We start from the raw sequence: 17,268 nt of genomic DNA on the forward strand, positions 1-17,268 counted from the left end.
TATATATATATATATATATATATATATATATATATATATATATATATTTTGTATGTTGGAATGCAATAGGAATTTGAAGACCTCTCCTGCTTTTAAAGTAAACTCTTCCCCCTAATAGGCTGAATGTAATCACATGGAGCCTGTGATGGAGTGAATTTGCTGAAGGGTGCAGCAGAGCCCACAGGAAGCTTCCCTGCAGTGAAAATAAACTCTGCCCCCTAACAGGCTGAATGTAGTCACATGGTGCTTGTGGTGGGAGGAGTTTGCTGAAGGGAAGCAGAGCCTACTGGAAGCTGGGAGCCAGAGCTAGCCAGACGGTGGGAGAGAGAGGAGCTCAGGCAAGGAGAGAGGTTTGTGGGTAAATTTTGATCTTGTATTGGTTTGTGGGAAGGCTGAAGGATGCTGTGACTTTCAGTGTTATTATGGCTTCTGAATATCTTTGGTACTATGATGGAACTGGCTTACTGGTTTTGGGATTTGGTTTTCTGATGTCTAATTAAATGTTTCAGCTTTGTTCTCTATCTGGAGAGTTTGGTATGTTTTGCGATCGAATGTCATGAGATATTTATAGTCACGGTCTTTATTGTGATCATGGGCACTGTAAATATTCCATTGGCGCTACATATGTATTTGGTGGATGAATATGCTAAGCAAGACTGATTCATTCAGACTACTATATATATACATATACATATACACACATATATATATTTCAATTAGGATTTATCTACATGATTTTTTTTTTACATAAGAAAACTTACCAATCTGTGTGTTTCTTCTTCTTGGCTTTGCTTTAACAATTCAAAGGCTTGGAGTAAGCCTCGGAAATCTGTAATTCCATACATACGAGCATATTTTTCATATTCTTTAGGATCAACATTTTTGAGAAGTTCCATGATATCAATAGTCTCCTCTTCCCCTTTTGTTTGGATTGGAGTCCTAAGTGATAAAAGGAAGTTGATATTAAAGGTAAAATATCTACCTTCCATTTGTTTATTCATCTTTTTTCCCAATAATTAATGATAGAATAAAGAGCTCTACATCATGAACATTTGGAAAGTAATTTTATTCTAGTGAAAATTCCACTAATACGTTTAAAATAAGAGTGAGGAAGATTTGAAAAGAGTCATACCAAGATACATTTTATCACACAAGACAAAAATCTTCAATCTGGAAAAATTTAGATAAAATTTGACCATATTATTTAAATGCAGAAAAAGCAAACGGAAGTTTTCCTAAAATTTAGACTTGTGTGAATATGTGTGGACAGCTAGGTGGCACAGTAGATAGAGTGCCTGGAGTCAGGAAGACTTATCTTCTTGAGTTCAAATCTGGCTTCAGACACAAGTGTGACACTTGGCAAATCACTCAACCCTGCTTGCCTCATCTGTAAAATGAGCTGAAGAAGAAAATGGAAAACCACTCCAGTATCTCTGCCAAGAAAACCCCAAATAGGATCATGAAAAATTGTTCATGATTGAAATGACTGAATAACAACATGACTGCGTGTATGTACTTCCAAAGGCATACTCATGTGCAGACATAATTGAATGTATGTAAATATTAGTATATATGTAAATATTGAGGAAGACAAAGAATTTTACAGAAATTGTTCCAAATTGAATTAGATTTAAACGTGTCACAATTTAGATAAATACATAGGAAAATTTGTGTGCCAAGAGGCAAATATACCTAAAAAATCTTTTTTTTTAAGCAATCGGATTTATGTAACTTGCTCAAGGTTACATGGCCAGTCATTTCTGGGTGTGGTGCTGAGTGTCTGAGCCCGGGATTCGATCTCCAGGTCATCCCAACACTGGAGCCAGTGCTCTTACTCGCTGAGCCACCTGGCTGCCCCCCTAAAAAATCTTAAATATGAATTTCTCAAAAATATTGGAAAAAATCTTTAAAGACATAGAATAATTGGAGTAGTTGAGACTGAAAAATTAGGATGGGATTTTCAGAATTCTTTGAAATAAATGAAAAGAAATTAGCTGATACAGAAAATGATTAATATCTTGGTGGGGGGGGAAGCACTGGGTCTTAAAAACAGATAAAGACTAATTTTCACAGATATTGCTAAAAGATAATTTAATCCACTCGATTTTATCAACGTTTCTAATCTCTCCAATGCAGATTTCAACTCTTTCATGCCTTAGTAAAAAAAAAAAATCATAATCAGGGACAATGAGTTGATCTCATGATAAGCATTCCTAACATAATAGCTGGTCCTTAGGTAATAACTATACAGTATGTTGCTGGACAAAGGGTCTTCAAAGTTCAATATGACCTATGAGAGACAATGTTAAAGTTTGTTGGAGAACCCAAGACCATTTCCATGCCATATAATGAAGCATTAGAGCAGTACTTTAAGAGGCAACTATAGATGTATCACTTTAGTATAGTCAGTCACTGCCTGTTATTCTTTAAAACTTTTATCAATTTGATCCGAATGAACCATTATTCCTCATAGTTGCTATAGATCCATCGGCATTTTGCTATGCTTTTATATGCATATAAATTTGAATTTATCCATTGCTGATGTAATATACAAAGAAATGTGTTAGCTACTGTCTTGTTCTATTGTTCAAATCCTGAAGGGTAAGGATCATAAATCTATTTAATGAACATGTATGGAATAGACATTAACATTTTTTTTTTACCGACAATGAACCCACTTGCACTTACCTTTTCAGCATTGCCCTAAGATCTCCTTCAATTTTCTCTTGTTTCTTCCTTTCATCCACCTGTAGGTTAACATTACTTTCAATTTCACCATGTTTATTGAATGCTACACATCTGTACAATCCAGAATCTGTTTTTGTAGTATCCCTAATTTCCAGTTTTGCTTCATCGCCTTTTTGCTGAATAAAGACTCGACCTCCTTGGTTCAGTTGTCTCCATTTTCCCTTTGTCCATTTAACATTTGGGATTGGATCACCTCCAACTTTGGCAATGAATGTTGCAGTGGTTTCTGACAAACAAGAATAAAAATGGGTCAGTGTTGGGTTTCCTGAAATCTAACTGTTAATCTTAAAACTATAAAGTGTTCTTTACATGAGAACAAGCTTGTGTGGATAGAAAGATGCAAAGCTTTGATCTAAGACTTACTTTCTATGACTCTGATGCTCTGGGGTTCTGAAACAAAGAAGAGTTTTCCATCTACTGCTGCTTTCTTAGCTGTTGGCACAGCAGCTGGTTTATCTGCAAAACAAATTTTAATGTTAGTTTTCTCAGGGCAGTATTTTTTTTTCTTCTTTGTGAATAGGCTCTAATATCAAGGTAAGATTAAATAGCATCCTGTATTTACGTATTTCATGCTTAGAAATACACATTCTGTCTCTCCATTTGTATACACATATTTAAGCATACATATCATAGAGAATTTCTGTGCCAAGAGAATCATAGAGGATTTCACAGAAATTTAGTTTGGTGGCAATTTCTATACACATCAAATCAGATATCAAACTAGTCATATCACATTTTACATAAATATGCTGAAGCTTCACTGGAAAGGCACTCTTAGGATTTATGCCAAGGGATCGCTTTATATGTAAAGCCTTTAAATTATTAAAGCCTTTGATTGTTTCACTAATTAGCCTTGACATAATATATAGGTCATTGGAACTTAGAGTCAGGAAGACCAGAGTTCAAATCTCTCAGACACTGACTGCATGACCTTAGGCAACTTGCCCTACTTCCCTCATTTCTAAAACGAAAGGGTTGGATTTCATTGCTTCTAAGGTCCCTCCCAGTGCTAAAACTGTGACCTTTCTTACTCGGTTTTTAGTCAGTTTGACTTTTTTAGTAAGTAATATTACAGTAAAGCTTCAGTGTTTTTTGGATATTTTGACTGTACTGAACTTATTTTCTATTTTCTATCTCCCAATTGCTTTTCTATTATTTTTCTATTTTCTATCTCCCAACTCTGGGCATTTTCACTGTTTGCCGTGTCTGATACTTTCTGCCTCTTCATCTCCACCTCTTGGCTTCTCCTACTTCCTTCAAGTCCCAGTTAAAATCTCACCTCTTAAAAAGTCTTTGCAGATTTTATCATGTCATGCCAGTGCCTTTCCCATATCGATAACCTCCCATTCATGCTGTATGTAGCTTGTTTGTTCACCGCTATTCGCATCTTGGCTCCCTCCCTAGACTGAGAGCTCCTTAAAAGCAGAGACTTTTTTGTTGTTGTTACTTTTCTTTGTATTCCCAGTGCTTGGCACATAGTAGGTGTTTAATAAATGTTTGTTTACTGACCGACTTACCTCAAAGAAAACAGTAAGGGCACATGATACATATGATCACTAATTGGTATTTTTAAATCATGTTTAATTAATATTTAAATCACCACGGTGACACTAAGCACTAAATAAGAGATATTTATTGATTTGATAGGGAAAGTAATGTTTTGAGATTACAGTACCTTTAATGGTCACTTTTGATTTGCAAGAGTCGCTTCCAGCCACATTGGAAGCTTTGCATACATAATCTCCTGACTCAGTTTTAGTAACTTCCTTTAGTTCCAGAACAGCTGTTCCATTAGCAAAGCTGAAACTGCATTTGTCAGAAGGTTTTACTTCTCTGCCTCCCTTCAGCCACTGAATCCTGATGGGTTCTGATCCTTTAACATGGCAGCTGAGTTGCAAAAATTCCCCTTCATTTGCTGTCACTGGAGCAAGAGGCTGATCAAACACTGGCGGTTTTTTAGGCTCTGGAATTGCAAAATATTTTAGTGAGGGAAGAAAGAGGCAAGAGGGTTTCACAATTCAAGAAAGAAGACTGGATAAATCTAATAGGGTTGTCACTAAACAACAATAAAGAGTGCCATTTGGTTTAATTATCTTGAAAAAGAGTAGCTTTCACTGTCCATTCTTGTCCTGAGACAACAGTTAAAGTTGATGGTGTTTGAAGAGCAGAAATAACAGATGAAACACAAATATTATTTTATACACAAAATTGGCCAAGCATCTGCACACTAAGTACTATAAATAAATATTGTACTATTCCTTAACGTGAACTTCCTTGCATCAAAACACATTACTAATACTAGAAACTTTAATCTAGATTCATGCTGAATTCTACATGCTATTGCATCTATTGATAATTATTCTGTATGCATCAAGAGGCAAAAATCCAGGATTCCAATAATATGAGACCCAGATATATACCCCAATGCTTGTGTTCTTTCTGTTTTGTTAATCTCTGCTATTAAATTTAGTTAAAGTCATTTTTAGAGTGTTTCAGACCAGTGAAACTAAGAATTTAAACTCAGTGTCCAAGTGAAAACAATCCCATTGTTCTAAAATTTACATTTTAAATGTTATTATAACTCTTTTTAATAGCTGGAGATAAACTTCAAACAAACAGAAACATTGGGATATGAGTTCTCAGATTGTTGAAATTTTGTTTTGTTTTGCTTTTGCTAGAGAATGGTGATCATTATTATGATAGATAACTGTGCAACTCTGGCTAACTTAAATCCAGTTCATATGTGTTAGCATAAATGTATAGAAGAATTTCTTAATAAATTCTTAATTTGGAGATGTTAGCATAAATCCAGATCATTCCAATTTGCTAACATTAGTAATGTGGTATAATTCCCAGAGAGTTCGTGGTTAAGGTCAATGCCACATATGCAATACTTAGTATATTGATATTCAGGAAATTTGCATGCAAACTAACAAAACATTTATGCTTTCCTTTAAAAAAATATTGTTCTTCAATACCCAATAAATTTACCTGACATAGTAATAGCCAGCAGAACAATTTACAAAATTTCCATAATGGCAAGAATATATTCTCAGAAAAGTATGTGTCATTTGCGCATACATTAATGCGACATCAACCTCTAAGCTAGCAAGAATTATTTGGGCACATGAGTTACAGTGGCTGAAACTTTGTTAAATGAAATCTATTTTACAGGACAATATTAGACTAGGGGAAAGAGTGGATATTTTACAAAATAGCATATGTGGACCCATAATAACCTTTTTAAAGAATGCATGTTTTCTTCTATAACTTTGTTAAAATCAGAGAAAGGGAAAATGCTTTCTAAATAATAAATCAAAATTAAATTAAAAATTAAAATGTCCTTATAAAACTTATAGACCACTCTATGCAAAGTTTTAGAAAGCATAAGTTAAAGAATATAGGGTTTTTTGCCAAGGAGACTTAGTTCTTAAATATCTTAATGCAGGTTTAAAATCGTTTAAAACCCAAAAGTCTTAGTGCAGTTTTAAACTTTAAAATTATTGAGATAATAAATGAGTGAATAAAATATAACAAGGAAATAAGTCTGAAATGAACTGACCTTTGACCACAATTGAAGAAGTACAGAGAGCAGACCCAGCATCATTGGAAACTTTGCATGTATACAAACCAGCATCAGACATCCCTGCTTTCTTAATTTGTAGAAATATGGCGTTGTTCTTGAATGATATTTCACAATTAGCACTTGGGTGGATCTCCATGTTATTTTTATACCAAGCAACAGTTATAGGTTGGGAACCAGCAACACGGCCTTCAAGTTTGAAAGAGTTCCCTTCTGTTTCTTCCACTGTTTCAGAGAGTTTTTTAGTGAAACTTGGTGGTATTAGCCGTTCTGTAAGGGAGCACATCACAAATAGTCAGGGATAGAAAAGCAAGTCATTGATAAAAAGACTCACCAGTGTCTCAGAAATCATCACATTGCATCTGCTCCCTCATCATAATCTGACCTCCCACCAGAGCTCTAATTTAACTATTTTTGTACTTGAGGCAGGTGAGTGTGAGGGAGAAGGAGGCAAGACTCATCTAGGGTATAGACTTGGGGAGGAAGCTAGCCTAGGGCAAAATGGCATTCTATGATCAGAGGAATTACTGTTGCTAGGAGCTTTGGGAGGTAGGGGAAAAGGTTTGCACAGAGGAAAACCAAGGGTGGGGAGAATGGTAGTTAGTGATGGAAATATCCTTTGTAGGAATTTTATGTACTTGTTTTTGAAGGCAATTAGGTTAGGTGACTCGCCCAGGGTCATAGAGCTAGCAAATACCTGAGGCTGGAATTGAACTCAGGTCCTCCTCACTTCAGGGCTGGTACTCTTATCCACTGAACCACCTAACTCCCCAAGTTTATATGCTTCTGACAGGGGGCCAAAATATTCCAGATCAAGGCAGGCAGGGTAAGGAAGAAGGCCTTCCAAGAAGGAAGAAAATACCAGCAAGGCTGCACTATTAGCACTATCCTAGTTAGAACCCTACTACCCACTATGAGTTTATGTAAATTTGCACTCTGATTTTGAGCTGTATAAAGGTGTTACTTCTAGGAACAGAAATTTTCCAAGAAAGGGAAAATGTTTTCTAAATAATATATTAAAATTAAGTTAAATAAAAAATGAAAATTTTCTTATAAAACTTATAGACCACTATATGCAAAGTTTTAGAAACTATAGGTTAAAGAATATAGGGTTCTTTTTGCCATGCAGGCTTAGTTCTTAAATATCTTAGTGCTGGTTTAAAATAGTTTAAAACACAAAAGTCTTAGTGCAGTTTTAAACATTAATAGTTTAAAACTATTGTTATTTAAATTATAAATTAACCATGATGGAAGAGTTTAAAACTGCATTGACTTTTGGAACATCTTGTTTGTTTGTTTGCTTTTTTTTTTTTTGGAGGGGCAATTGGCGTTAAGTGACTTGCCCAAGGTTACACGGCTAATGTTAAGTGTCTGAGGCCAAATTTGAACTCGGGTCCTCCTGACTCCAGGGCTGGTGCTCTATTCACTATGCCACCTACCTGCCCCAATGAATGGTTTCTTATAAATTGATTTAACTAGAGCTTATCATTTTTTCCCCTCTCTATCTTGTTCAGGTTGGAATGTAGTGGCCACTCATGGGTCCAATCACAATATAGATTGATACAGAAGCTTTAATCTTGTCCTTTTTGCCAAGGTGGACCACTTTGCCCATTCCTTAGCCATTCTGAGCAGGTTCTGCTCCCAGAGAGTCACCACCTTGGTGATGAACCTAGCTTAGACCCTCTTTTGACTTTCAGCCCTACTGTGGATCTGAGCTTCTGAACTCGAGAGATCAACCAAACTCAGCCTCCCCCAGTAGCAGAAATTACAGAATAAGCCATCATTCCTGCCCAATACTTATTCCTATGAGGTTTACAGAACCACTATCCTTGGTTTCTTTGTGTGTGTCATAAGTAACCCGTCATTCAGGATGAAATGCAAAAAGACTGTACTTTTGGGTGTACCATGCAATTTGAGCCTTACTTACCTTTTATGTTCAGTTGGGCTGTACATGAATCCTTTCCAACTTCATTCACAGCATAGCAAGTATACTGTCCAGAGTCTCCTTTGTCAACTTTTACAATAGTCAGGTGGGCAGTATTCTCCAGGTAACTAATTTGATAGTTTCCTCCACTCCGTATTTCTTTGTTATCTTTGGCCCAGGCTACCTTAATTGGTTGAGTTCCAGTAACGTGGCATTCAAAGTCAGCACTTTCTCCCACAACAGCATCAACTGGGACAGTTGGTATATCGAAGAAGGGTGGATTCTTTCCCTCTGTAAATCAGTAAGTAGAAACATATTCTGAGTTTTTATATTCATAAAACATACTGGTTTGTAAAAAGTACTATCTCCTTATTCCAGGATGTGGGTATGTGTGTGTACATATATTTATTTACACACATACATACACACCCATATAAACACACATGTATGTATTTACATATATACACACATGTGTACATATATATGTTTTAAATTGTTTATTAAATAAGAAATATTTTTTAAAATCCACCAACCTGTGAGGATGAGCCTGGCACTGGAATTGGCAGATCCAATAGGATTTGTAGCCGTACAGGTGTACTGACCTCCAAGGCTCTTATCTGTTTTGAAAATATTCAGGGTTGCTACATTATCTAAAAATGAAGTCTGCACGTTTTGGCTGTCTCTCAAAGGTCTGCCATCTTTAAACCAAGCCACCTGAATGGGCTCTGAGCCACTTATTGCACATTCAAATATAACTGGTAGGCCAACAGTCTCTTGAATGTCTCGTAATTGTCGAGAAAATGAAGGTGGAAGTTTTTGCTCTGTAAGGAAACAGAATTAGGAATGAATCACTGGATGTTTTCAGTTACTGAACACCCTCTCACAGACTTTGCACAGATAATGAACTTCCTACACACTCATAAGTATTAATACATTCTCCTGAGTTGGCTTAAGGAGTGGACACCATCTTGTTTCAAAGTTTTACTTTAAGATCAGCTCTAAAGTTTAGAAGGAGCATAAAGCTATAGGCTAACTAGGGAGGTAAATGGCTTCAAGGAAGAGATAATCTACCATCTTTAGGCCATCTTATGGCAAAAGAGATCAACTTTAGAAATAACGGGTTTGAAGTAAAGCCAAGTAAAGTAGGATGAGTGCTAACTTTGGAGTTAGGCATTCTATGTTAGAATACCAGTGTCTGCCAGTCACTACCTACATGGCCTTGGGATATCATGTATAGGACATTGGATTTGGAGTCAGGAAGACCCTAGGTTCAAGTCCCATCTTAGAAACTTACTAGCTGTGTGACATTGGGCAAGTGATTTAACATTTATGTGCCTCAGTTTCCTCATCTACAAAACGAGCAAGGTGTACTCAGTGGCCTCTAAAGTTTCTTATAGCTCCCCAAACTGTGATGCTATGATTTCTATGGGCATCAGTTTCTTTGTCTTTTAATGTGGGTTTTAATGTGGGACTGGATAAGACTTTAAGTTCCCTTAGAGCTCCAAATCTATAATCTTATGAGGATATTTTTCACACAAAATTATTATGTGAATGAATAATTATGTCCTAATTCCAAATTAAATTATAATTTGTCATCTTTTTCCTTATAAAAGGTTTGGGAAGTTAGCTGTTAGGGGAATTAGATTAGATAATGCATTTATTAAGTACTTACTATTAGCCATGTACTTCAAAAAATCACATTAGGAAGAAGGCCCTGGTGAGACAATTTAGATTCAGTTGAAAGGAAGGAGTTACTTCATTAATTTTTAAAATACTCACCTTGAACAGTAAGGAAAGTTGATGATGACACTTCTCCCACACTGTTTTCAGCTTTGCAGATATATTCTCCACTATCATTAATGTCGACCTGGTTGAAAACCAGTGTAGCAACATTATTCCTGAAATGCATCTTGAGGGTAGAGGTGGCTCTTAATTTCGTATCTCCTTTGTACCAAGACACTGCGATTTCAGGGGTGCCTGCAACGTGGCATTGCAAGGAAGCAGAATCTCCCACAGTCACTTTCACGGGCTCCATTTGTTTTACAAAATAAGGCGGTTCTAAAACACAAGGGAAGATGATCAGTGATGAAAGAACTCTAGAGAATGGGCACAAGTCCTAAAAATATGAGATATGTTCCAGGAACTCACCTAATATCAATATTTGTGCAGAGCAAGAATCTTTCCCAGAGGCATTCTCAATGTAGCAGTTGTATTGTCCTGCATCTTCCACTGTGCTGCTGGGAATTTCTAGGATAGCAGATTTGTCTGTAGCGGTCAGGGTACATTTTTGAGATTGAGTTATATTTAAGCCATTCTTCTTCCATGTGACTGAAATGGGTGGGGTTCCAGTGTATGTCCCCTCCAGAATCAATGGCTTCCCTTTCTCTATGCTGTAATCGTTTAGCCTCTTCACAAATTTGGCTGGGGCTAGAGAGAACGATATAAAATGACCAGGTCAAGCACACATGTTCACATACGTACATACACAGAGAAAATTTTAAAATGGAAGAAGGCATATGAGGGACTAACCTTTTACATAAAGATGAGTTGTACAAGAAGCCTTGCCGGCATCATTACTAACTATACAGGTGTAATCTCCACTTTGTGATGTATCTACCTCAAACAGCTCCAGTTCAGCCACTGAATCATCAAAAGAAACATTACATCTGTCTCCTGGAAGCAGTTCAGTGCTACCTTTAAACCAGCTGACATTGAAAGGAGGAGTTCCTCGAATGATGCTTGTGAAAGTTACATTTGTTCCAGTGAGAACATCCATAGGATCAGGCTTCTGCACAAAGGAGGGAGGTTCTAAACACACAGACATATATAAAAGAAGGTTAATATTTGTATGATAGGGAATAAGGAAAACACTTTATAAGCCATGCAGCATGGGACAAGGCCTTAAGCACAGTAAGTGCTCAGTAAATACAATTTGAAAGAAGTAAGAAGAGATGATGCTGAAATTGAACCAGATTCTCTTAAATGATCTGTCTCATCCTTTCTTTTTCTGTTTCTTTTTTTTTACTGACCTCTAACAGTCAGGGCTGCACTACATTCATCAGATCCAGCAACATTTGTAGCTATACAGGTGTAATCTCCTTCATCTGACTCCTCAAGAGCATTCACAGTCAGAGAACAAGTATTATCTGTTAGGGTAGTCTGGTACTTTCTTCCAATGGGGATCTCATTTCCCTCATGGTACCAGGTGACAGAAATTGGAGGTGATCCATAGACTTTGCATTCCATCACAACAGAGGAACCATATAAACCATTTGTCTCTTTCAATCTTCTTGTGAAAGATGGAGGCACAATTCGGTCTAAATAAGAGAAAAGCAAAGAGTGGCAAACAGTTATAAAAAATTAATTTCTAACTTTATGCCAAAAGGTCCTTTACTTTAATCCACACCATCTGCCTTAGTATGGAAGAATTCATTAGAAATTCTTAACATCAGAGACCTCAAACACTAATCAGGAGGAGCTGCTGGTTTGATTTTCAGAGATTTTGTTTATAGGGTTTGATTGCTATTCTAGTTTCTTTCTTTTTCAATAGATGAAGGGATTCTGTATCATAAATGGAACAGACCATGTTGCCTTATCAAAGAGTACAATTTTGCTCTGATCATTTAGAAATAAAAATGGAGCTAAACTCTTTAAAATGGATTTTCTTCTAATCTCTCATGTAGGTCAACTATAATTTTGATGACCCCCTAGGATATTGGATGCAAGTGGCTCTACTGAAAATTGTTTCCTTACACAGATGTAAGCTCCCTGGGAGTAGGGTCTATTTCATTTTTTTTTTATCTTTAGTAGCTAGCACTGTGCCTGGTACATAATAAGAATTTAATTAACTGTTGAAATGCCTGGAACTGAATTTTTCTTCCAAAGAAGCAAAGTAAATTTTGAATTGTAGAATAATAATGAATGAAAATGAAACCAACTGACCTGAAACTTGAATTGAAGCTGTACAGCTATCTTTCCCAACACTGTTTTGTACTTCAAAAGTGTACACACCACTGTCATTTGGTGCTGCATTAATAATCTTAAGACTGGACACTTTGTTGAAAAAACTTAATTTGTACTTGTTGTCACTAGTCAACTCTTTTCCATTTTTAAACCACTTGGTAATAAGTTCTGGAGTACCAGCTACTACACATTCGAGGGTGCAAGTATCTCCCGATGTAATGTTGACTGATTCTGGCTTCTCTACAATGACTGCTGGTTCTGAAATGAGATGAAAATCACATCCACATTTAAAAGTTAAGCTAAGTATGACAAAAGCAGACATTATGAACCCACATGCTCTGATATATGTATATATGCTACAATGTCATATCCATTTTGGGGGCATTTTTATAACATGTGTATGTGGATATAAACACAGAGATACTTACCTAGAACTGAGAGTGTTGCGAAGCATTCTTGCATCCCAGCATCGTTTTTGATCTGACAAGTATACTTTCCAGCATTGGCTGGTTCAGCATTTGTCAGCTGTAGAGTTGCAGTGTGGTCTGAATAGGAGAGCCAGACATTGTCACTCTCTCGAACGACTTCCCCCTTGTCTTTGAACCACACCACTGAAATTGGCTCAGGGCCTTCTATGACAGCCTGCAATTGAACTTGGTCTCCAACTATGGCAGAAAAGTCACTTAGCTTCTTTACAAATCTTGGTGGTGCTGATGGAGAAGAGGTAATACATGGTTAAAAACAGTATATGAAAAAAGATCATAAGGAGAGCACTGTATTCTGAAGTCCTGAATAAAAGGGCTCAAACACTAGTGGTTATTTGTCACTATTTATTAACGAGGGTGAGAGGCTATGCTGTCGTGAAGATGAAGTGGAATGTGCCAGACCCATTCCCCTCAGCCTGATCTCAGAGGATCTGAGCTCCCAAATAAACAAGATATCTGTCAGAGTTTAATCTGCAAAGAAGAAAGATAAATAAAGCCCAAAGAAGAGGAAAAAGTGAAATGTAGAGGAGGTTAGGGTTGAAGGAGATGAGGACAGGGGAAGATAAAGACAAATGAGGGCAGGGATAAGGGAATAAATTAGAAGTAGGGAGAGAAGACAGACTAACCTTTCAGTACAATAGAGCCAACACAGGCATCACTCCCCACATCATTGGCAGCTTTACACTGGTATTCCCCAATATCAGAAGCATCAACATTAAGAATGTGAATGCTAGTAAGGAAGTTCTCAGACATTATCTTGTACTTCTTGCCACTTCTAAGTTCTCTTTTGTCCTTATGCCATGAAACTTGGAATGGGGGAGTTCCTCGGAGCTCACATTCAAGATGAACGTCAGAACCTTTCAGGGTCTCAATGGCATGAGGTTTTTTGATGAAGACTGGGGGTTCTAAAAATAGATATTTGAATTGAAAAGGATGGAGGAAATTAAGTCGGGTCCTCTAAAGGTAACGTCAGAAATAAGATTTGACCAAAAAAAAGTCAAAGACAAAAAAGGCAAAAAAAAGTTAAAGAAAAAAGCAAAAAAAAAAAAAGTCAAAGACAGAAAAAAAGTCCTAGGAAAGCGAGGAATAGGAAGCAGAAGGGCAGACAATGGGACGAGACACCAAATGGAAGAAGACAATGGTAGCCAATGGGAGGAGACATTAAATGGAAGAAGACAAAGGTAGCCAATGGGAGGAGACACCAAATGGAAGAAGACAATGGTAGCCAATGGGAGGAGACACCAAATGGAAGAAGACAAAGGTAGCCAATGGGAGGAGACACCAAATGGAAGAAGACAAAGGCAGCTTGAGCTCTGACCTTTCACTTTCAATGATGTACTGCTACTTGCACTGCCAGCAGCATTGTGGGCCTCACATGTATAGTCCCCACTGTCTTCAACACTGAGGTTGTGCATTTCAATCACTGCCACAGAATCCACGAATGACATTCTGTATTTTTCACTGGCTTGGATCTCGGTTTCATTTTTATACCATAACACTTTAATCTCTGGAGACCCGCCTATTTTGCATTCATATCTGGTAAAGTCATTCTCTTTCACGATTCTTGAAGGTTCTAGCTTCTTAATGAATCGGGGTGGTTCTGTGCAACCAAGGGGACAACAAGAGTTAGGTTAGGGGGATATGGAACACAAACTTTCTTAAGCTATAACAAAGTTTCTCCTGTAGCTTAGGCAAATCACTTCATCTTGGGGGACAGGGGAAGGAAACCACATTTTTTTTTCTGAAATTTTATCCAACTGTTCAGCATTTCTTGAATAATGTTTAGCAAGAACAAAACACAACAAACATGATGCAATAGATATTAATTCTAAGAACACATACCAACTAGTAACATGAAAATAAATTTATCAAAACAATAACAGATAAATAATATGCTTTCCTCTGCCTGCACATAGTAGGCACTTAAACATTCTCATGATTTGATCCACTGATGGAAAAAACTCCCAAATAATTCTCCCAGTTCTCTGGACCAATACCCAGAGATCAAAGAGGTAAAAACCTGGAGGAAGAAACTGTCCTTAACTGTAAAGTGGGGATAATATTAGAACAGACCTTCCAGGATGGTTGGTAAGGATCAAATAATATTTGTAAAGCAACTAGAAGATAATAGGTGATTTCATATATATATATATATGTATGTATCTATGTCTATGTCTCTCTATATCTATAAAATTGGTGAAGAGAAGAAAGGAAGGAAGGAAGGAAGGAAGGAAGGAAGGAAAAAGCCATTTATCAAATGCCTACCATTTGCTGACTATTAAGAACCTATTATACACATCATTATGGCAGCTAGGTGGCACAGTGGATAGAGCACTGAGCCTGGAGTCAGGAGGATCTGAGTTCAAATCTAGCCCCATACACTTATTAGCTGTGTGACCCTTGGCAAGTCACGTAACCCTGTCTCAGTTTCCTCATCTGTAAAATGAGCTGGAGGAAAAAACAGTAAATCACTCCAGTATCTTGGCCAAGAATACCCCAAACTAAGTCATGAAGAGTTGGGCACAACTGAAACAATTGAACAACAAATATACATTACTAGAACATGATGCTTAAAAAAACCATACTCTAATACTACTCTGTAGCATATACCTTGTACACCCAGTTGGGCTGAGCAAGAGTCTTTTCCGGCACTATTGCTTGCATAACAAGTGTACTGTCCGGCATCTCCTTTGGCTACTTTTAGAACTGTCAAAGTGGCTGTGTTTTCAACCAAAGTCATCTTATAGTTGCCTCCAGGACGAATCTCCCTGTTATCTTTTGCCCAGGTGATTTTGATTGGTGCTGTACCAGTTACATGGCACTTGAAGGAACCACTTCCTCCAAGAGCAAGATCTACTGATACAGGTTTTAGATCAAAGAAGGGAGGTACTTCATGCTCTGAAAACATTAAGAATATATGGTCATAGTGGTGAGTTGTTTTATTATTACTCTTTTTCCAGTTCTGTTGTGATTTGAAAGCATACTTCTTACAAGGGAATATGTCATGAGCTACCTACCTGAGAGAATGAGCTTGGCACTGGATGAAGCAGTTCCAAGAGGATTAGAAGCTGAGCAATTATACTGACCCATATGACTCTTCTCAGTTTGCAAGATCTGGAGAGTTGCAACATTATGGACAAAAGATGTTTGCATGTTAGGGTCATCTTTTATGAGTGCCCCATCTTTGTACCAAGACACCTGAATGGGTTCTGAGCCATTGATGCGGCATTCAAATGCAACGGGGAAGCCAAGGGTTTCCTGAATATCCTTCAGTTTCCTTGCAAATGAAGGTGGAAGTTTGCGCTCTGGAATGAAATTAGAAATAATCCTCATTTGCCAAAGAAGAGAGACCCACAGTTATTTTTACTTATTTCACTTGTGATGTCCATTAAGAAGTTAAATAAGTTAACATGCTACTAAGCACTTGATTTTTTAAAGCACAAAGTTATCACCTTGAATAACAAGCACAGCTGATGAAACAACAGCCCCAACACTGTTTTCTGCTTTGCAGGTATATTCTCCAACATCACTATGGTCCACTTTGTTGATTACAAGAGAGGCAACATTATTTTTGAAGGACATTTTATATGCAGGAGCTGATCTTAGTTTTGTGTCTTCTTTATACCAAGATATTTTGATTTCTGGAGTTCCAGCTACTTGGCATTGCAAAGTGGCAGATTCTCCAAGGACCACTTCCATGTGTTCCAATGGTTCAATAAAGTAAGGTGGTTCTATAGCAAAAAAGATTATAATCAGTCAACCAAACCAAATTTTAAAAAGTTCTTTTTTTTTAAAGAATTGTGAGTACAAGAGCACAAAGAGATGATAGTCAACACACCTAAGACAGAGACCAAGGCTTCACAAATATCCTGACCAGCCTCATTTTCAATCAGACAACCATATTGTCCATAATCCTCTATTGTGCTATCAATGATCTCCAGGATGGAAGATTTTTCTGTCATAGTAATACTGCAGTTTGGAGACTGAGAAAGAGAGTAGCCATCTTTTATCCAGGTCACTGAAATTGGAGGGGTCCCCGTAAAGGAACACTCAAGAACTATGGGGAACCCGGCTTCAACACTGAAGTCAGATAATCTTTTCACAAATGTTGCTGGTTCTGTAGCAAAGAAAGCATGAGGGTGAAATTCCAACCCTCCATGAAGACTTAGGAAAAGAGACTGTAACAATACAAATTGGAACAAAGAACAAACCTTTCACAAAAAGATGGGTGGTACAGGAGGCACTGCCTGCATCATTGATAACAAGGCAAGAATAGTCTCCACTCTGTAATGGTTCGACATCAAAGAGTTCCAGTTCTGTAATTGACTCATCTATAGAGATATTGCAGGAATCTCCTTGTACAAGTTCCCTGCTGCCTCTAAACCACTTGACATTGAATGGAGGGGTACCTCTTATTACACTAGTAAAAGTGACACTCATTCCAGGTAAAACTTCCACAGGCTCAGGGGTCTGTTCGAAAGATGGTGGTTCTAAATGTTTAGAAAAAGAAATAGATGGGAGAGAGAGAGAGAGAGAGAGAGAGAGAGAGAGAGAGAGAGAGAGAG

At 37.3% G+C, this 17,268-nt stretch overlaps 1 protein-coding gene across 50 annotated transcripts in view; it reads right to left on the reverse strand.

The window, feature by feature from the left end:
* Window positions 1–17,268, reverse strand: part of TTN (titin) — a 324,829-nt gene that overhangs the window by 196,654 nt on the left and 110,907 nt on the right. For all 50 annotated transcript variants that reach the window (XM_069068526.1, XM_069068527.1, XM_069068543.1 and 47 more), the window contains 20 exons: window positions 16,915–17,193; window positions 16,542–16,820; window positions 16,156–16,434; window positions 15,721–16,008; window positions 15,314–15,601; window positions 14,022–14,303; window positions 13,330–13,608; window positions 12,647–12,928; window positions 12,198–12,476; window positions 11,285–11,572; window positions 10,785–11,063; window positions 10,404–10,682; window positions 10,035–10,313; window positions 8,789–9,076; window positions 8,259–8,546; window positions 6,311–6,601; window positions 4,424–4,711; window positions 3,112–3,204; window positions 2,689–2,974; window positions 762–939 (listed from right to left, as the gene is read on the reverse strand). In XM_069068526.1, the coding sequence (XP_068924627.1) occupies window positions 762–939; window positions 2,689–2,974; window positions 3,112–3,204; window positions 4,424–4,711; window positions 6,311–6,601; window positions 8,259–8,546; window positions 8,789–9,076; window positions 10,035–10,313; window positions 10,404–10,682; window positions 10,785–11,063; window positions 11,285–11,572; window positions 12,198–12,476; window positions 12,647–12,928; window positions 13,330–13,608; window positions 14,022–14,303; window positions 15,314–15,601; window positions 15,721–16,008; window positions 16,156–16,434; window positions 16,542–16,820; window positions 16,915–17,193 (5,372 nt within the window). The remainder of the gene's footprint in view (window positions 1–761; window positions 940–2,688; window positions 2,975–3,111; window positions 3,205–4,423; window positions 4,712–6,310; window positions 6,602–8,258; window positions 8,547–8,788; window positions 9,077–10,034; window positions 10,314–10,403; window positions 10,683–10,784; window positions 11,064–11,284; window positions 11,573–12,197; window positions 12,477–12,646; window positions 12,929–13,329; window positions 13,609–14,021; window positions 14,304–15,313; window positions 15,602–15,720; window positions 16,009–16,155; window positions 16,435–16,541; window positions 16,821–16,914; window positions 17,194–17,268) is intronic.

The sequence above is a fragment of the Petaurus breviceps genome, unplaced genomic scaffold (assembly GCF_028583685.1).
Source record: "Petaurus breviceps papuanus isolate PSGF00001 unplaced genomic scaffold, PetGlider_PUasm1.0 90763, whole genome shotgun sequence".
Taxonomy (NCBI): domain Eukaryota; kingdom Metazoa; phylum Chordata; class Mammalia; order Diprotodontia; family Petauridae; genus Petaurus; species Petaurus breviceps.